This window comes from Trichogramma pretiosum, unplaced genomic scaffold (genome assembly GCF_000599845.2).
Source record: "Trichogramma pretiosum strain Unisexual culture from Peru unplaced genomic scaffold, Tpre_2.0 scaffold24, whole genome shotgun sequence".
Taxonomy (NCBI): domain Eukaryota; kingdom Metazoa; phylum Arthropoda; class Insecta; order Hymenoptera; family Trichogrammatidae; genus Trichogramma; species Trichogramma pretiosum.
In genome coordinates, this window is record NW_019641611.1 from 391,798 (window position 1) to 410,040 (window position 18,243).

General features: G+C 38.3%; 2 protein-coding genes across 4 annotated transcripts; both read left to right on the top strand.

The window, feature by feature from the left end:
- Positions 1 to 4,037: 4,037 nt before the first annotated feature.
- On the top strand, positions 4,038 to 15,407 carry LOC106648350 (uridine phosphorylase 1). 2 transcript variants are annotated; one of them, XM_014365183.2, is made up of 6 exons: positions 4,038 to 4,421; positions 11,188 to 11,311; positions 11,836 to 11,997; positions 12,281 to 12,466; positions 12,545 to 12,877; positions 12,955 to 15,407. In XM_014365183.2, the coding sequence occupies exons 1-6, from the start codon at positions 4,387 to 4,389 to the stop codon at positions 13,138 to 13,140; spliced, it is 1,026 nt and encodes a 341-aa protein (XP_014220669.1). In that variant the 5' UTR covers positions 4,038 to 4,386; the 3' UTR covers positions 13,141 to 15,407. The 2 variants fall into 2 exon arrangements, with proteins under 2 accessions (XP_014220669.1, XP_014220668.1); XM_014365182.2 differs by lacking the exon at positions 4,038 to 4,421 and adding an exon at positions 10,056 to 10,416.
- Positions 15,408 to 15,902: 495 nt separating this feature from the next.
- LOC106648352 (uridine phosphorylase 1-like) lies at positions 15,903 to 18,242 on the top strand. 2 transcript variants are annotated; one of them, XM_014365187.2, is made up of 5 exons: positions 15,903 to 16,349; positions 16,772 to 16,895; positions 17,202 to 17,363; positions 17,440 to 17,958; positions 18,026 to 18,242. In XM_014365187.2, exons 1-5 carry the CDS (start codon positions 16,324 to 16,326, stop codon positions 18,107 to 18,109), a joined length of 915 nt encoding a protein of 304 aa, XP_014220673.1. In that variant the 5' UTR covers positions 15,903 to 16,323; the 3' UTR covers positions 18,110 to 18,242. The 2 variants fall into 2 exon arrangements, with proteins under 2 accessions (XP_014220673.1, XP_014220674.1); XM_014365188.2 differs by lacking the exon at positions 15,903 to 16,349 and adding an exon at positions 16,382 to 16,492.
- The last annotated feature ends 1 nt before the right edge of the window (position 18,243 follows it).

Below are 18,243 nucleotides of genomic sequence, written 5' to 3' on the forward strand. Positions count from 1 at the left end.
AAAGTACTACCTAATTTCCAGTCGTGAGGTATTGCTATGCTTCAGGTCAGTTTGATCGATTATTTTTTACAAATTAAGATAATCATAACTTTATCCATAATATCTAGATGTTATTAACGAAAATTTTATGTTTATATTTGTTTCATTATAATATAGATCTCATTATTGAATTCTGTTAATCTTCTATACGTTTATTATTTAAATCAATCGAATGACGAGAAAATAATCAAATATACAGAGCCTGTAGAAAACAGTGTTCCAAAATAAATTTTTTTACCTTTTGCTCCAAAAGCTCCTTTCACATCCTATGATATGATTTCATGTTTTCACTCAATTGTAATGCAGAATGTGTTTTGCCTCGTAAGTCTTGCCAATGTATAAAAATTCCAGTAACGTACGTAAATTATGCCATAAAATACATGCAGTTGAGACTAAGCATTGAAAAGTATTTGTTTTTAATTCCAACTGGTAATGAAATGATATTTAGATGTTAAGAAATGCATTTTAAATTTTGAATGATTTTTCAAGCTAAGCGCTACATTTCATGCAAGAGAACCGAAGGTCGTTACTGATAGTCCTGAACCATGTCCAACAACGAATAATAAATTTTTCACATACTATATTGATTTTATTATTCAAATGAAAAACCAAACAAAATTTTTTTTACACATTTTTGAGAATATGATAGCGCATAGCAAAAATATTAAAAGACGAACGAAGCTTCTTAGGCTTGAATGAGTTTTTTTGTTTTGTAAGAAGAAGCAAACATCATTTTTGGATGATTATTTGTACGCTTTGTCACTGCTGATTTTTTTACAATATTTATATTGAAACTATGTTTGCTAAAAACTTTTATATGCAAGAATGAATGCGAATTCACGATGTTTTTGTACATTATTAATTGAAAATGACGGACCAATTTCCAAAACAACTTGCATCTTGTTTGTTAAAAATTTCTTAGTGTCTTTTGCTCGACATAAGCCACAAAAACAGAAAAAAGATCATATGCTCGTCATCTCGATGACAATAAAAAATGTAACTTTTAAACGTTATCGTACCATGCATTTGTAAGTTTAAAAAAGTATTATTATTTTGGCTGATGAGAAATCGATACCCAATCATAAAGTCGTCAAGCCGTTAACACAATTTTTTCATGTACATTTCGTGCGACACATTCGCGTAGAAAAAACACCATAAACATAAATAGCTCTTAAGCGAAAAGTTATCTTCGTATTTTGTTTGTATTGTGGAATGATGGCGCGTGTCAAGAAGTACGAAAATTGTAAAGCGGTCCTCCTGCTGTACATATTATATAAAGTAAAGAAAAAAAAACGGAAGGAAAATGATGGAAACTGTATGCATCATGAACCAACCGTTCACTGCCCGTATTCTCGATTATAATTAACGTATATCGTTTGTAATAAGCGAGATACAAAATATGATATAATTCGTCAGTCACATAGCGCCAAAAAATGCGACATATACATCGGGCCGATTACTTTCCTAAAAACTATGTGTTGAGAAAGCAAAATGTGTAAGACGTATAAATGTGTTAATGAACTTAATTGTACTTACTCTTTCTCTTTATCTCTCTCTAGCGCTCAGCGATAATTTCTCTTGTAAATTTATACGAGCATCTTCACGTATATGATAAAATAGTTACATCAAACTGGAAAATTCGCATTATTTCTAGAAATGTATGAATAAAAAATAATGTGCGAAAAGTTCGAACGCTATAAATAAGTATTTTGTGGCCCAAGGATTTGAACGATCGGTGTGTGAGCTTAGAATGAATATGACTAATACGCGATGCTCAAAATTTTTAACAATTTGTTCAGAAAAAAAATAGCGATGGATAAACCAATTCTTAAATTGACTAAAATTAAAATGACTACGACGACGAACAAACGTCCTGTATCACAGACACATTTCTTATACACATATAGATCAATATGTAATAAGTATATACCGATGTATCGATTTATATATACGCAATTAAGAGAGAAAAAATGATATGATATTACAATGGAGACAAAAATCTCAAACTGTCAAGTCCTGCTATCATTTCATTTTGCAACGTGCAAACTTTATAATCAAAAATACGAGACATGGACTAGTGTAAATATTATCATTCATAAATGAATTTTACAAGTGAGCTATTGGAACAAACGAAATATATAAACGGTCAAGCAGATGAGCTAAATATTACGTGCGCATATGAATAATTAGGAACTTGGAATTTGACGAATCTCTACTTGAATCTCATCTTTACGGGTATGAATGTGGGAAAAAGCGCGTGCAGTCATTTTATCATTGTGCAATACTTCATACATTTTGATGAAATAACATACTATGTGTAGTGGGCCCAAATCTAATTACTTAATGAATTTTTCTAAAATATTATATAAAAAAATTATAAAAGATCATGAGAACGATAGTAGGCACATCATTTTTTCGTAAAATCTTCCTGAATATGAATAAAATAATTTGTTATCGAATGATGAATGCTGCCAAATAATGTTTGGAACTAGTGCTTGCGCCCGATCGTTTTTAAAAACAACTCTCAAATACATAAATATAAATTAATTACTATTATACAATGCATATAGAGAGATGCCGAGGAAAGACGAATAAAATTTTTTTTACTAAACGAATTTGTCATGAAATGATAAAGTCTATATTATAAATGAAAAAAGAAGGAGCGTTGTTTGTTGTGGAAGTGTGTATACCTATACTTGATATATAGAGATGATTTTGTCCCAGTTACTGTGTGACTTGGCTGGAAAAAATTTCTCCATATGTTTCTAGATGAAGAAAAAAAAATGCTTGCAAACGTTGATCTTCTGTTTCTGTGACGTGTGCGATATTATATTAAAAAATAAAAGATGAAACTAGTCTTGGCATTCGGGAAAATACTGTAAATGTTTGGATTCTCAAAGTCGTGCGAAATTAATTAATCACGTATGGATTTGATACGACGAAAGGAAAGTACCTTTGATACCTATCAAATTATTAGTTAGCCAGGGTGAAAAAGGTTATTATATTAAATTTTGGTTTTGCTATAAAAGTATAAGAGAGTCTGAGTAAAAATGAAAGCCGTGAGCGTGCGTGACTGCGAGTGCGAATGCGTAAGTAGGCTCGAACAAACTCTCAAAGCTACAAAACAAAATAATTAATAAATAAAATCGATTCTCGTTTGCGTGGATGTAAAATCGATCACCATGAGAACGTAAAAATATTATAAAACGAGTACACGAGAAACACACGATTCTTTGTCTCGGTACGAAAAAAAAAAAATGAAAACGAGAAAGTTGAAAATCCAAGCACAAATGTAATAGAAACAAAAAATATTAAAATTGATTAAAGTACGATGTTTTGAGAGCGATTGGGTATTCTTTCTGTATGTAAAAAATGTAAACACCTAAAAAGCAACTCACGATAAAAACAAATCAATGTTTCTAACTTATTTATAAATAAATAATATACATTAATGAAAAAAAAAATTGTAAACGACGAAGCGATGAACTTATTGACAACATGCCCCTCCCTTTAAGTAGTTAAACATTAATACTTTTAATTTTTATTTCACACCGAATTTTCGGAGCAAAAAAGCGGTGTTTGCTGAGAAAATCAAATGAAAAGCTTTTATGAAAAGTAAACAGTGGGCCGATGTAAATGCACGATAAATAAAAAAGAAGGAGGAAAACACGAAGCTTATGTCCTGGTCGTCGAGTGCGCGGAATCCTTCGCGCTGACGCAGGCGCATCGCTGCACGCCACGCTGTCTGGCCTCAGTGCAAGAGAGACATCCTCGGGAAGCCCCGCGCGCGCACACCCACATGCACAGCACGGTCACGAGAGAGTCGTCTCACTCGCTCGCACACACACACGCACACACGTATCGCCATAGGGAGGAAAAAAGAGGGCGAGAGAGAGAGAGAGAGTAAGAGAAACACGTAAAGCTCCAACGCGCACACGCAACGAAGCTTGCGACGACGAGTTTGCTGCACACATTGACAGGCCACACTAGGCACACAGGAGTCAGTCGGTCGCCGTACAAGCTATAATCGACACATGCACTGCACAAGCTCGCGACTACGCTACACCTTTTCCATTGGGCTCTCTGAATTGTACGCGCATACGCTCGACATACGTTAATACCTGCATATATTCCTGCATGCGTAGTGCACGCGCCAACACGTTAGAGCCTCGCAAGGATTTATAAAACTCGTCAGCTTTATCCTCGGAAGGATCGGTCGTTGTGTTTTAGCTTCGCTGATTACTCCTTACTTATTTAACGAGACTCGATCTCCGTTTTCTGTGCATTGTTGTTGTGTGTCTCATCGATTCACACGCATAGATCAAGCTGGAGTTGTGTCCAAGGAACATGAGTCTGCATCTCGAGGACGAGGAGATCGACGAGTAAGTAAATCTCCACCTTATTTTACAAAATCGTGCATCGTTGCTCGAAGCAGCGACGAACCCAAGAAGCGATAGTTTAATCTGCGATTGTAACTGATTTACCCTCGCCGATCGTGGATTTTCTCCGAATCAGGTCACAAGCTGCCGTACGGATGTCGCGTACACTCTGCGCTGTATCGTTGTAACTATGCGTCTACTATGCTGCACTAGTGTTCGGCCTCTCGCAAGCTCATTGTGTGCTGCAGCCGTGGCTCTCGCGACAATCATTCAAATGGATCTCTACGCGATTCGCCTATTTTTAAAGCTCATCGATTCGAGAGAGCTATAATTAAAAAGAAAAAAGCTAAAAAAAGGAGGATTTATGCGTAAGGCGGTAACTAGACAACGGGAACGGATGCATGAGAAAAGTTTTCCCGCGCTTAAAAGCTCTACCACGAGTACACGAATAGAGTCGAGGCAAACTTCGGAAAGACTGACAAGTACACGCATACTCGGAGGCAAACAATGCTCGCAACTTTCATTCCTCCCTGACCCTCCCTTTGCCTTCTGTGTCTCGATCAGATGTTCAGGCCAAACATGCGACGTATGAATGAAACTATCTCTCGCGATATCGTCCTATACTCGCTCTATCGAAGCTTTTATCGAACTCATCATTCCCCTGCATCTGTTTCAATGAAACTTTTTCAACCGAACTTGACTAATAATTCAGCCATTCAAATTCAAATAAGGTCAACTGACATTTTTTCTGTAGACGTGCAAAAATTCTAGATTCCAGCGAATGTCGAATGAATACAAGTAGCTCTAGCTATGACAAACTTATGTTACCAGCTGTGACGTTGGTGTATCATAAATAATGGACAACTCGAGCATATTGTACTTTTAAAAATTTAAACAGCTTTCGTGCTTTTCCTATCTCAATTTCAAAACAAAACAATTCGATTGTTGGCTGTTTATTCATCAATAGTAGAACGTAATGGACAAAACGGAAAGGATTTCGGTTCGCTGAATTTTTGCTTTGTTTTTCATTTGGATCGAATTGACCGAATGAACTTACTGGACGAGTAAACATGTCAATTAAAGTTTTACGCGAGATATTTCGCAGTCATCCTGGAGTAATTTTTCGAGGAATAAAATATTTCAACTAAGTAAATAATAAATATGATTTAATTGCTATCGCATTGTAATATTGATTAAATTCTGTCTCTTTCTCATTTTCTTGCTTTCTCATAAATAAAGCGCGGGGTTGAATTAATCTCGAATAAAATTAATTTCAATGCGTTGACGGCGCTCTCTCGTTTTCTCGAATCGCTCAGTTATGATAAAGAAATGCTTATTATAGCTCAACGTGCAATTGGATATAGAGCTTTTCTTTTCTCATTTTTTAAAGGCCAGGGTAAGTTGCAGTATTTACATGGGGCAATAAATATATTCTCTGAGGTATCAACTTGCGAAAGTCGTAACGAGGAGCCGAATGTGGCTTATGATCCTGAATCGATACTCGGCAAGACATGCATAATGGAGTTAATCGTGACTATAAGCATCGGCTTAGTATGTACATAGATATTTATCGATCTGCTGTTTGTGTATATACACGAGAGCTCTACGCTGCATCGGCAAACTTTTTTCCTCTTTATTTTTCTTTCTCAGCTGCCTTACATAATTTGCATCGGCTGCGAGCGCCGCGATAATGAGTGCTCGGTGGATATTTTTTTTGGCTCGCTGCATTAGTCAAGTTGGAAACTCTCGTATGAAAATCAGCACCGACACGCAATCAGTCAGTTTATTGAGCTAAATAAAACGTTTTACCGATCGTTTGTGTAGAATTAAGTTTTAATCGAAGATGTAAATTTCCTGCAGCTCGTAGTTTTCCCGAATGGAAAATCGATCTCGCGCGCATATCGCACGTGCACACCATACCACGGCAGCTCGAGCGCGATGAAAGCTCGTTACTCGGCAGCTCTCGCAGCGAAATATCACTTAAATTCGAGGCAAAGCAAATTCTCGCAACACTGTAAGTTAGCCCTTTGAAACTGTCGAGGCATTTAACATTATACAAATGCGAGCTCGCGGTAAACAAAAGTTTGAACTCGCGATTCAAATGGAGCCGCGCGTACCATCACAAAGACTCGTGCTCTCGCTGACTGATGTTGCTTTTGCTTTTCTAGGTCAATCGATGACTACGTACATGTAATCATATTTATTATTTGTCGATTTATTTGGAAAAACTTTTCGAATTTATATCAATCAGGGACGTGAATTATCGAGTTCGATCGTAGCGATCATCGTAACTTCCTGCATCCCCGGCACCGAATCGATCGCTCACTTTTTACGACGCGCTTTTAAACTGAAAAATTCCTCGATCGGGTAATCAGAGCATAAATTTTCTTCGACAACATGAACGGTAAAGCCAAAATGCGTGCATAGCTGGATTGGCTTCGGCCGCATAGACATATAATACTGTTATACATGCGGGTGGCTCGAGCGCGCGTGCGACCATCCGTAAAATCATTAATCTGGCGCGCTATAAGGCAGGATAAATTCCATCGATCGCGACGACTACTCGGATTCGTTGGCAGCGTGGTACCGAAGCGCGACGCGCGTACACTCGCGACTCGCTTAGCCGCATCGATCTTTGCATGTCTGCGTTGAGTCGAAAATAAAATTAGACAAGCTCTACCGCGATGGTATATAAACGACGAAATGTAAACACGCGCATAGACGTGCGACGAAGCACAGCAGTCGTTTCCGGACGCGGGCGGATAAGGCTCCAAAAGGTATTTATATGCAAGCTCGAAAAGATTAAGGTCTCCGTATCTCTCTTTGCGTTCGTTAAAGCCGTGAGCCGCTTCGCGCGCGTTGTCTTAAGGATCGATTTTCCAGCCTGGCTGTGTATATCGTACATAGCTGCTGCACTCGAAGCCGTCGGCCAATGTACGCCTAACTATTGCCATTCTATATGCTCGGTCCTCGAAGCTGCCAACACAAAGCTCCTCTTGTCATCTCCATTTGTCTCGATGGTTAGGGTTTATGTACTCGTCGGGGTGCTTGATGCGCGAGCCGTCAGCCGAACACGTTGAGATAAGAGCTTACCTCGGCCCTTCCTCCCCGCTTTTCCCGACTCTCGAGCTCGCACTTAATTGACAATTGTATATCGATTTATATTTTCAAGCTAATTTCGGCCTGTCACGTTGATGTTCAGCAGCCATTGTCATGCAAAGTATTTATCGTCATTTTATAAATGAATGCGCGCGCGCGCGTACGTGTGTTCAACGCGGAGGAAAAAAAAACCAAGCTAAACGGAAAAAAGCTCTGCACTATATTGACGTCAGAGAAATAGAGTATGAAGACATATCTCGTGCCTGCGTGAGTGTATAAGAGCTCGCACGAGCTTCTACGGACTGCGGTAAAAAGGTACATTCTTCGCTGCGAAATAAAGCCTAGCATATGGATCCGCGGCCGCCTCCGCTGTGTTATACGCGGCTCGCGGTATGCTTGGTATCCGAAATTTATCGTTTATTGTATCCTCCGTGTATTACTCCCTTGTGGATAATAATCATCGAAGTACGATTTTTCAATAAAAGTACGAAAAATTTACATCGCGAAGGACGCCTCTACTGGTATTAAAGTTTGAAAAAGGCATCTCTTTTAAGAGCAAGACAGGGAGTATCAAAGATTCCGTGCTGCTACCCGAAAGCTCGAAAAAGCTGGCAAAGATAAAAAGGTGTTACAGTTTCTTTCGTGCAAACATATAGGTGTGCGCGAGGTCGATGATACACACAAGTAGAACAGAAAACAGACGACATTTCTTTGTATTAAATCATAGAGACCACGAAAATATTTTACAAAAAAAAGTCAATTTTTTTGCGGGACGTGATGTCGGCTATCCGAGAAGATTTTAAATGGTTGGATTTTCATATTATTAAACGTTTTTGCCCCAAAAAGTCCGGTCATAAATCTTTCATAATGAACTCTTGAAATATTCTATCTAATAAAAGCTCCGAAAATATAACCGAGAAAAAAATTATTTTTATAAGAATGAGCAATTTAATATAAAAATTGTAAATTACGCAACTCAACGAGTTTACCATTATGTTGAGTATCCCTATTGATAAGAGTTACCGATAAGCCTTTCAAATTAAGAATTATAATTGCAATTCACTGCGTAAATTATCTGTGCCAACGGAGAAAGAATTACCCAACAAATCGAGTAATATACGCAGCGCAAAGCGGAGATTCGCGTGGCCAGCAGTTGATCTTGGGGCATCCCACACATCGCTGACATGCAAAAAAAATTCCCCGGAAGTTGTGCTAGTATAGTGTGCATATAGTATACATGTTTCGATAAGTGAATGTTTGTATACATGCCGCATTTAAGCGTGCATGGCGATTAACTTTGATCATTCATCGTTGCAGCGGGTCAGTGTACATCGATGCCTTCGCGTTTTAATCACGTGTAGCAAGCAGCAGAAAAATTGTATAGATAGATTGGCTTTTTCGATGAGACGACAAAATCAGCTGGTATTTACAAACATTCAAGATTTCGAAACTTTCCCGAGGCTCGGCTTTACCTCATGTTTATTGAATAGCTCAAAATTTGGGGGCACGTCACGTACATGAATATGAAAAGAAAGTGTACGCGTCCACTTGGTAACACGTGTTATACGTGGGGGCTCGTCGTTTTTTTTCTTCTTGTCTTTAATACTCGTATAGTTTTTTTAGTCATTAGTCTCTCTTTGATGCTATAATTTGTTCTTTCTCAAAAAGCCCTAGAAAATGTTTAAGCATTTATAACAAACGGCTTTCAGCAAGTTTTCTTTGGCTTTTGTAAAGTAACAACGTAATTCTCCTTTGTAAGCTTTCCTTCATGGAATAATTAAAAAAATAGATTTATAAAAAAAAGCAGATATACAAAGACAGAAAATGCGAAATTTTGTAGTTTTCACAAAAGAAAAGTTTTAATCGCTTTAAACTTTTTAATTGATAAGTGGCATTATTATAAATAAAAAGGAAATTAACTTTATGATGAAACTAGTTACGCTATAAATGGCACGTAGTCCCAAGGATGAGTCAACGAAAAGCGAAGGCGTGTACCCAGACAGAGTAATTAGAGATTTTTTTCGGGGTTACGCTTCGTATTCTACGGGCTCGCTCGGGCCATTGATATTTGGATCGAAAAAACGACAACAAAAACTTTCTCTGTTTACAGAGTACGGTCAATGAGATGAGCAAAAATATTCCATCCAGTTTTTTAAAATCTCAAACGTAATAAATGCCGAGGCTGATGCAATAAATTTCCAATTCAAGCTCATCCATTGAAAGATGATTTTTTTTTGTCCGGTGCGCAAGTACACGGGATGGTCATGACCGGTCACCTGCATAAATACCTTAGACCGGTAAATTTGCCTCATGCAATGCTCCCTTCTTTGGCAACTGTAGCGTTGCAGTAAAAATACGCACACGAGAAGAGAATAGAAGGCATACGGGGAGCTAGAGAGGGGAACGTTCGCGCGCGTACAAGTCTATGTAGGCACGATCGCACTCGTGTACATGTGTCGTGCGTAATGGTGGGAAGTTATTCGTTTGAAGAATCAGCAAGGAAGAAGGGATACGTATAAAAGCTGAGCTGCGAGAGCAACTATTGCTTAAAGTAAAGTTCACCGCAGATCCGTATCGACGCCCAGCAGAGTTCGATTCTCTTAGTCCGCGCAGTGTTTGTATTATCTCAGAGTGCGTGATCGAGTCGATCTTGGCCAGTGCGAAACATGCCGACCTGTACGTGCGCCGTTGGCGAGCAACGCAAAGTTTCGGGTCACGCCAACAATCATCACCATCACTCGTGCCAGTTGAAACCTCCGGTCGACTCGGACGGTGGTGTCTTGAACGGCGAGCCACCGGCAAAAGTCGTCTGCAAAAATTCCAACGGCCCTAGCCATGCCGAGGACAAACAGCAGCAGCTGAAGCAACACGACGAGTCGAGACACGACAGCCCCGTTCGGTATTTTCTCGAGATTTTTCTTTTGCTCTTATTTTCCTTGCTCCATTGGGATTGCGTCGGCAGTATCGATTGCGAGCGATCAAGCCTTGAGTATCGACTTTTTTCTCCTACGCTCAAGATCTCGCAAGCGCAAAAAGTCTCTTATTACCAAGCCGCAAACTCATAATCAAATTTGTATTACGTTTCGCTCGCCGTGGCAGTCGAGTGCATACTTACCCGTGGAAATTAGCCATCCATTCGTGATTCAATTGTGAAAATTGTGCGATACGCACTGCGTTTCTGAATAATATCGCAATACGTCCAGGCATTGATTTTTCACCGCCGCCAAAGCTTATTCTTGGCTGGATTTATCAAATGTTGTCGTATGAATCATAGAAATATCGATTGTTCGCTGTAACAGCTTGACAACGACTCGTTTCGTAAACAAAGGTATTGCAGAGAGGAACGCGTGGGTGGACGCAATTTTTCACCCGACGAATCAGTGACAATCGCGTAGGACGAGATGATCCCATAAGCATTTGAAAGCTCGGCGCGCACGCACGAGCGCGCTTATATCAATTCGAGGCAATTGAATAATCGAGTGACGCGCGGGCGACTGGTCTCCCGCTCAAACACCAACGAACGCAACATCTCGAGTTTTGCGGAGTAGACGAGGCTTGCAAAATTATATGTAAATAAACGTCGATCGTGTCTCCCAAAAAACCAGGCAATAAAAAACACGCTGATATACAAGCAAATTTTAACGACTCCGTGTGACTCGAATTTTTACAGATACAGAGATGGCTCGGTGCGCCTCAGGAATCCCAACATCGAGCTCATGGATCAGGATATTCTTTACCACCTCGCGCTCGGCAGCGGCTCGCACGACCTCGTCGAGATGTTTGGCGACGTCAAGGTAACGAGTTCATATTTATTTCACTACCACCACACGTCCTTATAGGCATACCTTCCACGCTTGTATACGCGTTGGCTATCGTAAATCGCTGACTGGAGACTGCGCGAGCGCGATAATTTGCGCGTCAAAATTGTAATTTTCGAAGGGGAAAAAATTAGCTTCGATAAAAGAAGAAAAAAAAAGATAGCCGATATCGGCCATTACGCAATGGTGTGTACATATAATAGTCACCAGGCGTTGAATTAACCGTGACCTCGTGCTGTGTGCAGCTGCAGTGTGTGGAACACGTGATGTATTCCGAGCAGCAAGTAGATTTAACTCGAGATGATGAATCCCGTCTGACGTATATAGTGCGTCTAATGTAATGTACTCGTGCACGCGCAACAATTTCAACCAGCGCGTGATGCACATGATGTATAAAATAAACGCACTGTGTCGACCTTTTTCTCTTTCTATAATCATCGTCATTGTTATTATTATGATTCTTTTTTTTTTTAATAACGCCCATATCTCCCTTTTTGCAGTTCGTCTGTATGGGCGGCACACCAAAGAGAATGGAACAATTCGCCGAGTACATAATGGCCGAAATAGGTCACAAAATTCCAGCCGGCACGGCTCTGCACGACATCAGCCAGTATTCCTATCGCTACTCCATGTACAAAGTTGGACCCGTGCTCTGCGTTAGCGTGAGTATTAGGAAAAATTATTCTTGCTATTCTATTTGTGATTGCAAGGGTGACTTTACTTACATCATTTGGGTGTGTCAATTTAGTCAATCATAGGTTCGGTAAAAGCGATAAAAGTTTAATGATTCGGGCTTTCGATAATTGATTTTTAATCTAGTTTCCCGATTGTCAGTCGCTTTTATTGTTTCATCAAGTGTGTAAAAGCAATTTGTGAAAAGTCGAACTCGTCGGGGATGAAATCTCGCAACTCAATATTCAAGCAGTCGCTCTAATTCGATTTCAGCACGGCATGGGCATACCGTCGATAGGAATATTACTTCACGAAATCATCAAGCTCATGTACCACGCCAAGGTGAAAGATCCAATTTTCTTCAGGATAGGCACGTGCGGCGGTATTGGCATCGAGGGTGGTACCGTCGTCATCAGCGAGGAGGCCGTCGACGAGATGCTCAATCCGTATCACGAGCAGGTAACGAGCGGAAATTTTTCCAGAGCAGCTAATAGCTCAGCTGACGTATACACATTCAATCTTGCCTGCCTTTCACAGCACGTCCTGGGTAAAAAAGTGTGCCGACCCACGACGCTCGACGCGAAACTCGTGCGCGAGCTCAAAGCTCTGTCTCACGCGGACGACCCGTACGACACCGTCTCGGGCAAGACCATGTGCACGTCGGACTTTTACGAGGGCCAGGGCCGCCTCGACGGGGCCTTCTGCGAGTTCGACGAGAACGACAAGAAGGAGTACATGCAGAAGCTCCTCGACGCCGGCGTCATCAACATCGAGATGGAGAGCACGGCTTTCGCCGCCCTCACGCACTTCGCTGGCATCAAGGCCGCCATCATCTGCGTCGCGCTTCTCGATCGCTTCAAGGGCGATCAGGTAAGAGGCTTACTCGAGCTCGCGAGCTCTCCCATCGATGGAGCGAATGTAATATTTTTTTTCTTCTTCGTCGACAGGTCTGCGCACCGAAAGAAGTGCTGAACGAGTGGCAAGCGCGCCCCCAGACCCTCGTGTCGCGCTACATCAGGCGCTACCTGCAGCGCAAAGGTCGCCTCAACATGACCGACAGTCACGGCAACATCTGCGTCAAGAGTCCAAGACGCTTTAAGCTCGTACAGCAGGAGTCGGAAAATTACGAGTAAAGGCCATCGTCGCTGCAAAAAAAACCTTCTTCAAAAGGCTGCATTAGACACATTAACCGGCTGAATGTAGGAGTTGGCCGCGGACACGACTCTCTGGATATCACGTAGTCAAATTTTCCTTCGCTATTTACATCAATTTTTTCCATTACAAATGATCTACGTGTTTTAGTTTAAATAACCTAATGCGCAAAGTTGATTTCAACTTAGTAACTTCATGGCTCTGAGCGAGAACTCTTTTCGCGTACCAAGAGTCCAGAGCAAATTCAGTATTGTGTTTTTGCGATATTTAGTATACAAAATGGTGCATTTTAAAAATGCGACACACTGCTGACGTATCATATATGTGTAGTTGAATTTTTTTCACTGGGCTGTAAGGGGTATTAATTTCTAAATTACGCCTCATCCCTCATTTTTTAAACATATTTTAGTTTAAGATTTTTATTATATTATAACGCATTTGGTACAAATTGAAAACAATAAATTATTCATTGTTATTCGTTTTGAGAATGATCCCATATCCTCGCCTACTATTTGAAATTATTTTGAGACTAACTGTTTACACATTTCAATTATGATATCCGATACTTATCAAGAATTTCGGACTGACAGCGCGTCACTTTAAAAAAAATAAAAACAAAACATATTTTTATGAATGTTGCCTTACAAAATGAAATTATTACATATATTCAAACAATAATAACTTGTTGCCGAAATTTTGTGCCGTTTTACACTGAATAATAATCTTGTTTGTCAATTATTTTTTCTTGATTATAATAAAAAATATCATTTTTTAAAAATGTGTTTTCATCGTCTGGTGAAATTATAACTTTTTGACGACATTCCTACATTAATACTCTCATGTTAATGAGATTAATTAAATAATCCCTCTTTAATAATGAATATTTATTAAATTTTGAAGTTGATTAACAACTGCTGATATTGAAAAACACTTATTAAACTAATGACAACTCAACTATTAGTTGAAACGAAACTGTAAAAATGCCTAGAGATTTCTCAACTTTTCTCAAAGGAGAGAAAATTAAAAAAAAATGAATTGAATCAAGTTCCACTTATAACTACATAAGATAATAAGAAAATGAATATTAAGAATGATAATTGAAAAATATGTACAAATGTTGCGGGTAGTCACATGAACATAGAGATGCAATATGCTTTAATTTGATGAAGTATCAAGACCTAGTATCTGAGTAGACAAAAATTCAATGAAATTTTAGGGTTTTTTAATGTGCTAGAAAAAGGAATGGTTTAAGAGATTGTTGAAATAATTATTATAGTAAAAATGCTACGAAAAAAAAGAAAAAAACATTGAAATAAAAGTATTTAAATAATCAGACCAAACAGCATGCTATATATGTACGACCATCGAAATGAATGTGTAAATGTCACTAAAATGCAAAAATAACATAGAATATTAAAAATATCACGATTATTTATCTGCACAAAAGAAAATATACACAAAAGGCAATATTCAGGTTTTGCGAGAAAAAAACACAGCACTACAATAGAGCAATACTTAGTGAAAAAAGAAAAAGGAAAAAAAATCAGCTTAATGTATGCATAAGGTTAATGAACGAGGCGTACACAACGACAAAAGGTCTGTGATGTTAAGATAAAAACCCACTGAAATCGATTTCTCAAAAACAATATCACATTATCGAATCTGTGAAAAATACTTGGAGAGATCGTTTCGGGTTTTCGGTTCGAAGAGTTAATTTTCGCTCAAAAGGTCATACAAGTATAATTAAATCTTATATACATGTAATATCTGTGATACTTTAATAATCTATTGCAATTTTTCAGCTCTTTCTGTTCACACCCTTGCCAAATGCCAAATACCGAAAAGCGAAATTGATTTTTATTTATCAATATATTGAAAATATAAATAAAGACGGCTGCCTGTTTTCTCTATTCGCTAATAATCAAATATCTTGTGAGAGAAAAATTTTAATCAAAGTTAGTTTGAAATTTGTTACAATACATAATATAAAAATAAAAAAACGAGCGTAATAATATATTATGAGATCTGTGTTGCATTAAAATTTTGCTATATAATATCATACACAGTATAGTTGCGGTTATTCTGAATATAACACTGCAGATTCGTAAAATAAATACTAAGAATTAAGTGTTTATTCTTCGATTACATAATTCATTATATTACATTGTTGCGACGAAGAAAAGAACGTTAGTGTATATATTTACATATAAAATATTATGCGTTACATATATAAAAACTATTAATCATATATAATAATAAAAATACAACAGTTGCAAGAAAAAAAACAAAATTTCATTCCGAGTCCAAGTGCTTACGTATATTATTATTACGAAAATATATTTGTCTATATTACATTTTAATCCACAAGTTCGTTAAAGAGACGAGAAATTGTAATGCAGACGCTGAAGCAGATTGTTAAAAACTGTTAAATTGTACATATATAGAGGGTATATATATATAACATGATAAAAAAAAATTAATAAATCAAAGAAACATTACTGAACATCAAGAGAATGAAAAATGTTCGTGCATTGAAAGGGCCTTGCTGTAGAAATAAGGTAAAATTTATTGTACTCCGATCGCGTTTGCATAATCCAATTTGGGATACACACCAAGGCATTGATAATAAGATTTGTTGAGATACGACGTTGTACGGTATTATAAGAAGGTACAAAAAAAAATAATAAATTTAATGAAATTTCAAAGATCTCAGAGAATGTTTTATTCAGATTTTTTCCGCGCCACTTGCGAGCAGCAGTCGCTGCTGCTTCTCATTGCTTACCATTCATCACTTTTGCACTAGCTTTTATAAATAAATAATGAAGGTTTATATTTTTAGATCTTGTATAATTTATGAATGTTTAAAGCGACCACGTGGCTCTCGAGTCTGATTAACAACATTTGAAATGCAAGCGGCAGCTAAGCTCGAGCGAGCGAATAGGTAGGGGAGCTGAGTCTGCACATGCTATAATATACCTTATACGACGAGGACAGACAGTGTCATGCCATTGCATGCCGTGCCATCGTATACAACTCCGTTGCCTATAGAGCACATTGGTATGGTAACCACTTCGCAAGTTTAGTGCGTTCCAAGTTGCGATTTATATATCGGCTGTACGAGTTGTACTTCGCTGCTCGTAAATTTCGCTCTTGCATTTCCCAAGATGTTTGGACGCGGTGACGATGATGGGTACATATTATTTTTGCTATTTCCTTATTTACATCTTCTTTTGTTTATTTTTCTGCGCGACCGGTTGACAACAGGTGCCTACTGTACTCCTATAGTCTTCAATACGTCACTTACATTTCCCAAGCGTGAACATTTTTAAATCGGTATGCAAGCTACGTAAAATTCCAGTAATTAATTTTTTTAATTTTTATGGTTTTGGGTGCATATATTTTGTTAAAAATATTACTTTCTCTATGACATAACCTCTTTTGATTAAAAAATTCCTAGATTATTACAGAATCATCGGGTGGTATGGGGGAAAAAATATCTTATTCATTCAAAACCTTAATATCTGCCTATAATATTATTCGGCTCTTATTAAGACCTGCTATAACATAAACTGATTTTTAAAACATTGTATAATTGGAAAAATTGTTCATCAGAGAAGAGGAAAGTACGGTGATTCTAATAAATCCACATTTATCAAGATTGAATGGAGATATTCTTTATCACCTCGGACTTGGTACCAATACCCATGATCTCGTCAAAATGTTCGGAGACGTCAAGGTAAGTTTTTATTATAAAATATCAAAAATATTTTTTAAATTTTGAAAAAAAAAAATGATTACTTGGAAAACTAAAACATTTGTGCAAACAAAGTTATCTTTTTACTTAGTCATTGAGTAATAGAAATATGACGATTGCAGTTAAATTAGATCACTTGACTCATTGATAAACTTGTATTGCGTTTCACTTTATCAAAACATGTATTGTTAAGTCAAGTAGATTAAGCATTTTAATATGAAAAAAAAATTACAAAAAAATGTTAATAATAAATTTTTACGCAAACATTTGTCTCGTAATGAATTGCAGTTTGTATGCATGGGTGGCGCGCCAAAACGCATGGAACATTTTGCCAAATACATATTGACCGAATTAAAAGACAAACTACCACCGGGTACGAAATTTCAAGACATGCAAGAACACTCGTACCGATACTCGATGTACAAAGTTGGACCGATACTATCGATAAGCGTAAGAACTCATGGTTTCCCCAAAAGTAGATACGAAGGAAAGTAGTTCTTTTATTCGCAATATTGAAAAATTGCAGCATGGCATCGGTGTACCTTCGCTGCAAATTCTTCTGCACGAGATCATCAAACTGATGCACTATGCCAAAGTGAAGAATCCGGTCTTCTTCCGAATCGGCACCTGCGGCGGTATCGGCATCAAAGCCGGAAGCGTCGTCGTATCCAAAGGAGCCGTCAACGAAATGATCGAGCCCTATTACGAGCAAATCGTCTTGGGTGAAAAGATGCAGCGAGCGGCAAAACTCGATCAGGATTTGGCACAAGAGCTTCTGTCGCTGAGCGAGCCCGGCGACGGCTTCGACTTGATCAGCGGCCAAACCATGTGTTCCTACGACTTTTACGAGGGCCAAGGCAGGTGCGACGGCGCCTTCTGCTACTTCTCGGAGATCGCGAAGCAGGAGTATTTGAAAAAGCTCCACGATGCTGGAGTTCGCAATATCGAGATGGAAGCCACTTGCTTTTCCGCCTTGACGAATCTGGCCAACATCAAGGCGGCTATCGTCTGCGTGGCGTTCCTTAATCGTTTCGAGGGCGATCAGGTATTACACTTGAAAATATCTATTCTCTGTTTTAATGAGAGTTCTTGAAAACTTTTTTTTTCTCAAGGTTTGTCCACCCAAGAACGTTTTGAGCCAATGGGAAGTCAGACCACAACAAATAGTTGCACGCTATATAAAACGTCATTTGTAATATAATATTATAATGAAGTTTACAAACATTAGATTTCCGTGACAGGAATTCCAATTATTTTTTTATCGTTTTAAAATTTTTGATAAATAATGTTATATATGGTTCATAATAAAGTGATCATAAAAGAGAAAAAG

Excerpts from the sequence above, each read along its gene's own strand:
- LOC106648352 (XM_014365187.2), top strand. The coding sequence starts at position 16,324 with ATGTTTGGACGCGGTGACGATGATGG. Across the intron at positions 16,350-16,771 it reads GGACGCGGTGACGATGATGG|AGAAGAGGAAAGTACGGTGA; the intron begins GTACATATTATT and ends ATTGTTCATCAG. Across the intron at positions 16,896-17,201 it reads AAATGTTCGGAGACGTCAAG|TTTGTATGCATGGGTGGCGC; the intron begins GTAAGTTTTTAT and ends AATGAATTGCAG.
- LOC106648350 (XM_014365182.2), top strand. The coding sequence starts at position 10,184 with ATGCCGACCTGTACGTGCGCCGTTGGCGAGCAACGCAAAGTTTCGGGT. Across the intron at positions 11,998-12,280 it reads GACCCGTGCTCTGCGTTAGC|CACGGCATGGGCATACCGTC; the intron begins GTGAGTATTAGG and ends ATTCGATTTCAG. Across the intron at positions 12,467-12,544 it reads TCAATCCGTATCACGAGCAG|CACGTCCTGGGTAAAAAAGT; the intron begins GTAACGAGCGGA and ends TGCCTTTCACAG.